The 8,983-nt window shown below is 38.2% G+C and overlaps 2 protein-coding genes across 4 annotated transcripts in view; one reads left to right on the top strand and one right to left on the bottom strand.

The window, feature by feature from the left end:
* Nucleotides 1-1,135: 1,135 nt before the first annotated feature.
* LOC112157222 (bromodomain-containing protein 4) lies at nucleotides 1,136-8,183 on the bottom strand. Of its 3 annotated transcripts, none has more exons than XM_036213847.1 (4): nucleotides 8,025-8,183; nucleotides 3,686-4,321; nucleotides 3,510-3,611; nucleotides 1,136-2,994 (listed from the first exon to the last, which is right to left on the bottom strand). In XM_036213847.1, exons 1-4 carry the CDS (start codon nucleotides 8,148-8,150, stop codon nucleotides 1,708-1,710), a joined length of 2,151 nt encoding a protein of 716 aa, XP_036069740.1. In that variant the 5' UTR covers nucleotides 8,151-8,183; the 3' UTR covers nucleotides 1,136-1,707. The 3 variants fall into 3 exon arrangements, with proteins under 3 accessions (XP_036069740.1, XP_024145609.1, XP_024145608.1); XM_024289841.2 differs by lacking the exon at nucleotides 8,025-8,183 and adding an exon at nucleotides 6,378-6,916 and having other exon boundaries at nucleotides 3,686-4,304; XM_024289840.2 differs by lacking the exon at nucleotides 8,025-8,183 and adding an exon at nucleotides 6,378-6,915.
* Nucleotides 8,184-8,238: 55 nt separating this feature from the next.
* The window catches only part of anapc11 (APC11 anaphase promoting complex subunit 11 homolog (yeast)), a 1,333-nt gene continuing 588 nt past the window's right edge, over nucleotides 8,239-8,983 (top strand). The window contains exon 1 of the mRNA XM_024289320.2: nucleotides 8,239-8,382. Coding sequence (XP_024145088.1) covers nucleotides 8,274-8,382 — 109 coding nt within the window. The 5' untranslated portion in view covers nucleotides 8,239-8,273. The remainder of the gene's footprint in view (nucleotides 8,383-8,983) is intronic.

Below are 8,983 nucleotides of genomic sequence, written 5' to 3'. Positions count from 1 at the left end.
ATATATACATATTCCTAAAAGTTTTTTTTAATCTTTTAAAATTATCATAAAATAAATAAATTAAAAATAATTAATCATAAAATACTTTATATTTCCTCGGATTTAAAGTATTTTAAATTGAGTCAAATCTAAGACAAACAAAAAGCATCACAAGTCAAAATGTTTGTCTTGAATTGTGTATCTTTAATCTGTCATATCTGGTTTTACTGGTATTCAAATTTTAAACATGTCCAACTAACCTAAGGTAAACAGCACTACTTATAAAGATTGTATTCATGTGTTGAAAACCACAAGATATAAAAGCTTTTGCAGACAGGAAAAGAAATAAAAATATAGAAAAAAAGTTTTGTTTCCACTTAATTTTATGACATTTGTAAAAATAAATTAAATCAAGGAAAACTCCACAGTAAGATGTTTTGTTCTTGGCAGATTTGAAATGGATCTGATCCACTGGTCTTATCTGATCGGACCCCCAAGCTCATCAAAACAAGTTTGCTTCTACACTGTGAAAGGCAGCTGTGTGTTGGGACAGAGACTGCTGCTCATCCCTCCTTGACCTCAGCATTCCTGCAATCTCCCTCCCCTCTCAGGCGCAGTCTGTGGGAGTAATAAAGGCATCATTCATTCATTCATTCATTCATTCATTCATTCATTTCCTCTGGTATTAAAGTACAGTTATAATTACTCAGTAAAAATAAAATATAGTTTGTTTTGAATTAGAGCAAGATATACATAAAAAACACTTATTAAATTTGCCCTTTTTCCAGCATAACAAAGGTAAAAATAATTATAAAAATTAAAGAACAGGGAAAGTTTTTTTCCACTGCAAAATTATTTAAAAAAAAAAAGTAAAAGGAGAAACAAGACAGAACTTTTCTAATTGAAGATGGATTTTTGTTCCTTTTACAATTTCTGTACTTTTTGATGCTCCTAAGGACACCATACATTTATTCCTCAATTTATGAAATGCATTTGATAGATCTGTTTTATATTTCAAAATAAAGAGTGAGTTATAGCAGTAAAATAACCAAAATGCAATAATTTAACATTTTGGTTTCAACACTAGAGGAGAGAAGCATGGAGACACTTTTGAAAAGCATCTTTTATAAAACAAAACCACTCTATTTACATTCAGTAAGAAGTGGAACCAAAGACTTACAGCTTTATTTACAACTGAGAACTGTGAGGTCAAGTCTTACTCAAAGAACTGAGTCAAACTGGAGTTTGAACCTTCAACAAACACAAAAACAGACATTGAAAGACCATTTCTTTTTGCTGTTGTAAAAGTTTTAACCTGACCGCGGAGCTCTCACCGTGTTCCCGTCCAGGTCCAGCTCCCTCTTCCTCCTCAGGAGTCTCCTCACCTTCAAAATCAGTAAGAAGGAATTTTCTGGATAAAATCTGGAAGTTTTGGAGCTCCTGAGACGCCCACCTGCTTCATGTCCGGCCTCAACGGAGAAGCGATATTAAATGGCCGCTGCTTGTTTGTGTTAGCATCTCTGTCTGTCCTGTAGCTGCCTTGCTCAACGACTGAAGCAGCTAGTTTCCATTGATAGTAGCGAAGGATTTATTATTTCACCAACAAACAGATACAGTGTTATCATGAAACCATATGATAGAATGTTTTAGTCATTTTTCTAAGAAATCAACCAAAAGTGCAGAAAAAGGGATTCGTGCGGGTCACCTGACCCTCGTCCCTTCATCCACTCATTTGATCACCTGCAGGCAGCGCGGCCTGGCCTGCGGCTTAGCTTTAATGTTCGGGGTTTTGTTCAGGGTTTGGAATGTATTTAGGGCAGGCGGAGGGAAAGGCGGAAAGTTTATGGGTGGCGGGAAAAAGCGTCCCGTCTGGTCAAGTGGAGGGGGAAAGATGCTCGGGGGAGCCACGGGAAGACCGGCGGGAACGCCAGTGAAAGGAGGCAGGAAAAGAGCCGGTCTGACAGACGGCGTGATTGGAGGCGGGACTGGAGGCGGGACAGGAGGTGGGACTGGAGGTGGAACTAAAGAAGGGGGTGGGTATAAAAACTCTGACCAGTTCTTGGGTGGGTATGTTAGGATGGGAGACGCTGGGGGCGGCTGAGACGCTGGCGGCGGCTGAGTCACAGCGTATGAGGAATTTGGAGAAGAAATGTGCAGAACAGCGGGACTTCTGTGACAGTTGGACCTGGCGTCCTCGTATCTAAATTTGCCATAATCTGTGGTTTGTTGCACAGGATGCTGGAGAGGGTGCTGAGGAGGATGCTGCGGTGGAGGAGGATGCTGGGGAGGATGCTGCGAAGGATGCTGTGGGGGAGGGTGCTGCGGAGGATGCTGGGAACGACGTTGTGAAGGATGCTGCAGAGGATGCTGCGGAGGATGTTGCTCGACTTCGTCCCTTTGAGAACTCAAGTCTCTTTTCGTGTCCGAGCTGCGACTCGTGGGGCTAAAACTGGAGCGGCTGGAGGACCACGATCTACTTTGGCGTTTTGAAGCAAACGTTGGTCTCGTGCTCCTCTCATTAGTCACATCTTCGTCCTTCTTGCCGTAGAGACGCTCCTGGATTCGACTGGACATTTGACCGAGTTCTTCAAACCCCAGATCTAAACCTATAGCTTGGAGAACGCCCTGCATTTGTCTCTGCTTCTGCTCCTCCTCAGGCGTTAGGACCTTCTCCACCACAGAGGGCTTGGACACGTTCTCCGTCGAGCCGTCAGTCTTTGGAAGAGACTTCTCCACAGGGCTCCTGCTTGGACTGAGCGTCCTCTGCTGAGGCTTTACAGCAACGAGCGTGCGAGATCTTTGCCCCCAACCTCTTCGTTCTTGATTCTGTTTCTTTCCAGCTCGATCCACGGTGTTCCCACAATGGTTGGGGGAAACCTGTTGATCCGGATTTTGAGTCACAATCTTGGTGAGAACGTCAACATTCACGCCCTTGTTCAGAACCTCCAGAAAACGCTGGAAGCCTGTGGAGGACTTCAGCTCATTGCTCTTCGTGGCGTCATCAGCCTGCAAAGCCTGATGGGAAACAAAGAAGCAGCAGTCGTAAATTCATTATTTTCCATTTATACAGTACCAAAGCTCTAAAATAATAGTTTCTATAGTCGTCTAAAGCCTTTTGAAGACAATATTTTAGTTATAAACTGAGATTCTTAATTTCTCTGAAGCTCCAGTGAGAACAATGTGAAAACTGGTCCTTGCAGTCCAAGATAAATACAAATTTTTGTTCTTATTTGGTTTATTTTCAAACTTATGGCTGGAAAAATCTTGAAGGGTGATACAGACAGAACTGGATCCACAGAGATTTTTCTCTAGCTACTTTCTCAGGTGATTCCATAACTAAGCAGAAGTTACGTAAACACTTCCCTACTGTAATAGTATTGCTCGTTTCTCTCCGCTTCATAAACAGTTTTAAGAGTTACAGGACTGGAAAGAATGTCAACACTCGGCTAAAACTCTGACTTTAAAAGGTTAATGCTCACTAAAAAAGTGGAGTGGACTTGATGTTTCAAAGTAGAAGCTGAAAAATTCACCTGCCCGCTGGATCTGTTCGTGGAGAACCCCGCTCGATGTTTTTGTTGTCTACATTCTGCCGCGGGGGGGCTGTCCTTATGCTCTTTGTCCTTGAATTGAATCTGTTTCATAAGAAGAAACATTTAGATTATTATAAACTCAAACAGACACACAGATACTGTTCATCTGGACCAACCTTTGTGGAGCGATCTGGAGACCATCTCCTCTCCTGAGAAGAATTCTGCCTCCGATTCTGATCATCTCTGTCTTTGTAAGAACCAGGAAAACTCCTGTCGCTTAAATCGTCCGATCTCTTCCTGTAAGCGTCCTGTGGATGCCGGTGCCAGGAGTCGGGAGGGGATCTCCTGTACCTAAAGTTCTCATCATCATGTGATGCTGAATATTTAAAGTCAGTACCTTTTTGATTGTTTGAGAAACTGTCTGGCGACAGCCTGCGTGGAGAATCGTGTCTTTGTCTGTATTTGTGGTCGGTATAATCAGCCGTGTACCTCCGCCTCTTTGTCTCATAGCCGTCCCAGACTGGTGAGGAGACGCGCCTCCTCACGGGGCTCCCTCTGTCCCAGTCTCTGCTCAGAGAGTCTCTGCTGTAGCGCCTCTGCGGCGAGTCGTCGCCCTCCAGGTTTCTGCTCGTCCTCTCAGAGCTTCTGGGTTCTTCTCTGTGATATTGGTGATGGGAATCCCAATGAGATTCAGGCCATTTCTCCCTCCTTTTGTTGGGCTCATCCCACTGCCGAGAACTTCGCTCAGAGTTCTGCCATCTGTGACTGGACTCGGAGCTGCTCGAGTACATCCTCCTGGAACAAATGCAAAGCTTCAAAAAAGAAAAAAGCCGAATCAAACTACAGCTTCTAGACAGTGGGCTTAAATCTCTGAAGATTTTTAATAACTTTTTATTGAGAAAGGGACAGTGCATATTAATGAACATTAAAACAAACGTAAATATGCCAGATTATAGCCTCAGGCTAATTTCCATCTGGAGTCCCTTAGCAGGTTGATGTTAAAAGAAATAAAACAGAATTTAAGAGATAAACACTACACATACAATTATAAAACACAGATTAAATACAGTGTACAAAATAAAACAAATAAAATACAGAAAAGATATAAACATAAATATTTTTTTTAAAAATCGGAGCTTGCTTTGTAAGAGTTTAAAAATGTTCATCTAGAAGACTTTTCGCTGGTCATCCAAGAAATAACCAGAACTAAAAAGGAAATCAAAGTAGCAGCAAAAAGTTCTCTAGAAGAATATTTTAAACCCGTTTAAACCGTTCTTAGAACTACTGTAACTCTTCAACCGTTTGGCCAATCAACAGATTTCCAGTGAAATTTAAAGCGAAGAAAACCATGATGATATGCAAAGTTTTACAGCAGTGAAAAGTTTATGTGCGAATCAGCTGATTTTGTTGAAGAGTAAAGCGGCAGATTTACACCAACTGCGTGAACGGACGAGAAAATACAGTACGACAAAGAACAAGTTGCTTCTGGTGTTAAAGACCAACTACAAAAAAAATCTAGTTTTGGGTGTTTTTAATGTGTTATTGTAGCATTTTTTCTCATGATAGAGGACAAATATATGATAGAATTTGCGAATAAAACTACTTTTCTGAGTATTTCTTTACTCAAATCCTTATGGATCAGGACCAGAGGAAAACCTGCAGTTCGTGTCGCAGCAACTGCCATAGCCAAGCCAAAATCTCCCTTCTCCGCTCCATTTCGAATGCATTCACTTGCAACCAAAGAGCCCCATTACCGGCTTAATTTTCTTCGTCTGAGTTGACATCTGACTCTAAATCGCAATTCAGGACAATTGAAGTAAATTAAACTTAAAATTCCATTTCTCCAATGTGAATCAAGAGCAGACAAAAAAAATATACCGTTTAAAAAAGATCGTAGCTATGACAAACAAAATAGGTCCCTGCTTGTGGGAAAGGGGGCGGGGCTACTTTTGACCAACGGTCCGCCCACAATTCAGAGGCAGATTACTGTCGCCCTGCAGAAACTATGTCCTAGAAAAGGACACCAATTTAATAACAATTACAATACCACTCAGAACGATTTAAAATAGGTCAACAGATGGTTGGAGCGGGACTTTAATGACTCTGTCGCTATATTAGGATAGTCTGGTTTGAAGATTAGATTTGAAAAACAACAATACTTTAGATTACACAAATTAATTAGAAAACCCCACATTGACTTCAGTCTAAGAATGTAATCTGTTGCTGCATCCCCACTTACCTAATAATTTGTATTTTAATTCTGAAAAGAACTGATGCCTGAAGGATAAAACTAAATGAACCAATAAAACTGGGATATTTCTTCTTCTATTAAGAAATAGTTTGTTTTAAGCAATCAGACAAACATATATTTATACATAAATACATACTTTTGATCACTAATTGTGACTCCATTATAAAATTAATAAATTCTGTCTATTGGGAACACAGAACTTTCAATGAGAGATGTGTTCATCCCATTTAATTTAATCATCGAGGTGAGTTTATAACTAAACTACATTTCTTTTATTATTCCTTATCTCAGATTCCACCTCTGAATAGCATGTGCGTTAAAACAACACATATGTATCGTGCGTGTTTGGGTCTTCTTGACCCGCGGCCGTTAGCCGCCGAGCTCCCAGAAGGCCAGCAGCAGAGCAGCTAGCACATGGCGGCTAGCGAGCTAGCCACCGCTAAACTAAACAGAACACCAGAAATTCCACAATCTTCCATTTAATAGACTTTCTAATCAAACTAGAAGATGCACATTTTAAATTTGGTGTAATTATTATCTAGCTAGTTCAACAAAAAGTCTGTTTCCGTGCAACAAACTTAGCAAAACCCCATAAAGACAAGCCGCTGTTAGATTACCTTCTAACTTCGGTGATCAAATCCACTCTCCGGAGGAGGAAAACCTCCAGAACTGCAACGCAAAGAAATTATATCGATGTAAAGGATTTACTCTTGCCACCGATAACAAACTGTAATAGTTAACGAGCATCTGAAACTAACCCGGACGACCAAGGCGGATAGACACAACTAGGTTTTAGTACCGCCACCTTCTGGTCGGAGGATGAAGTGACACCAACCAAAAATGGTCCACTTTTTTGTTTTTATGTTTTTGTTTTTATGGTTATTAACAGAATAATTTATATTTTATAGATTTAATCACATTTGTGTTTTATTTATTTATGTCCGTTTTTTAAAACAAACTTTATTAGCAAAACTTAATATACAACATTTTTATTTTCACCAGAAGAACACAGACAATGAACAAGGGGGCAAAAAGAAATTAGACGAGAAAGAAAATTATTACAGAGCACATCTGAGTAAAAGACAGCATAATGAAAATGGAGGAATGGAACAGCCATCCAGATTAAACCCTTGAAATAAATTCCAAGTTTACATAGATTTCAGATTGTTTGAATTTTTGAGATTCATTGCTTTAATTTCACAAATGAAAAGAGGAAAAAATTGTTTCTTGTGGTTATATTTACATTTATCTATATGGAATTTGGCAAAAAGAACAAATACATTGAATAAATGGACATTGTTGTTTTCTATTTCTTCAAAAAAATAAAAGGCTTATAACAGAAAGAAACATTGTGAAGAATGTTTTTTTCCAACAAGTTTAGTATACCAGTCCAAAATGTTTATGAGGTCCAAAAGAAATGTGTCGCAGTTTCCAGATTTCCAGATTGCAGAAGAAAGAGCTGGTGTCAATGTTCTTTTGAAATATATGGGATATAAAACATTTAACACAACAATATTTGAATAATAATTTGAAAAAAATCTCTTATCTTGTTATTAAAACATGTTTATATGGTTATGCTTTCATTTTTTATTGAAATTCAATTAATTTTTTTCAGTTTATTGTGTTTTTCTCACAACATGTATATATCAGATGCTTGTAAAATATTGCATTGCTCTAAAATATTGTAAAACTTACCGTCACAAAGATAATTCAGACTTCAATTGAATAATTCTCTGAAAAACAGACAGGTTTTATTCTTTTTTATATACATATTCTTATTCTACAATGAACAGGAGATTTAAATCCAGGAATAGTCAGTGATCTTTTAAAAACTCCTTAAAACAAATACAAAAAACTAAGACAATTTTAATAGCTTTATAAAAACTAATATCTTTTGTATTTTTTGAAGATTTTCACAAAATGATTACTTTTTTATTATTTTATTTTAAAATATTATTGCAAATTATTTTACACAATAAAATTAAAAAAAATAATAAAATAGAAGTAAGTAATAGTGGTAAAATTAGCTATTTTTAATCATTCACAACTTATAGGTTTTCTACTGAGGCAACACATAAATTTTTAAACATGATTCTTTAAAATCATTTATTAAAGTTAAACTTTCCTGACAATTTTCTCTTATATAAATATTTTTTTGTAACAAGAATGTCTAAAGTGATTTATTGATTGTTTACTTTATTCTCAAATAGTTTTATTTTTGAAAGAATCAAAAAACGTGTTGTAATTATCTTACCACTTCTTACCGATAGAGGGCGACGTTCAACTCCAACGCAGTTAACACACTTTGATAACACCGGAAGAAGAAAGTTGCAGTGCTTTTTGAAATGCCGGCTACTATATATGATTTTTGCGTTGGTTTGCGGACACATAGGTTAAGTTAGACTATAATTAGACCCCTGCTGTTGTTCCGTAGTTTAAGGCAGCTCGTTTCCACCAGGTCACCGTTGGCCTGCGTGCCCCAATTTGCCGCCGAGCTTCGTGTGCTGCTGAGGATGAAGGTGAAGATCAAGCAGTGGAACGGAGTGGCGTCCTGGCTGTGGGTGGCCAACGACGAAAACTGTGGCATCTGCAGGATGCCCTTTAACGGCTGCTGCCCGGATTGTGAGTAAACGCGCCGCGTGCAAACGAACTAGATGGAAGAATCCCTCCCAACGTATTATTATGTATTGTTTCCCCACATAACACAAAAGCAATAAAGCTATGAATGGCGTTTAAAACAGTTTTTAAAACGATTTCCTTGTTTGTCAAAGTTGAGTTGTCAAACAGTACGGAAGCCGAAAACGGCCTAAAAGGGGGGTTGGCTGCTTCTTCCATTCTTCTACAGGAAGTCGGCATTTGTTTTAGCATAAAAAACTGCAGTTTTTGACATACAGTACAGAACAAAAAACAGTATACAGTACATCTTCTTAAAAAATGTCTTGGAGGTTACTGCAGTAAAACAATAAAGACAAAAGTATTATTATTATTATTCTGTAAACATGAAAAAGATGTTGGGTTTTAATTGCTTTTTGTTGGTACTGGGTGAAAAAATAAATACTGTCTGATTTCAGTAATTAATTCAAACAAACTTGGATTTTTATCGCTAAATTTGGTTTTATGAATACAATGCTTTGTCGATAAAATCCAGGGATTATTTTAGATATAATTGTGAAGATGGCTTATTAGTAAAAACAAACAGAATTTTTTTTCCAAGTTCAGAAGA

This window comes from Oryzias melastigma, linkage group LG1 (genome assembly GCF_002922805.2).
Source record: "Oryzias melastigma strain HK-1 linkage group LG1, ASM292280v2, whole genome shotgun sequence".
Taxonomy (NCBI): Eukaryota; Metazoa; Chordata; class Actinopteri; order Beloniformes; family Adrianichthyidae; genus Oryzias; species Oryzias melastigma.
Note: the sequence above shows the minus strand (reverse complement) of the source record. Positions and strands in the feature narration are given on the sequence as shown.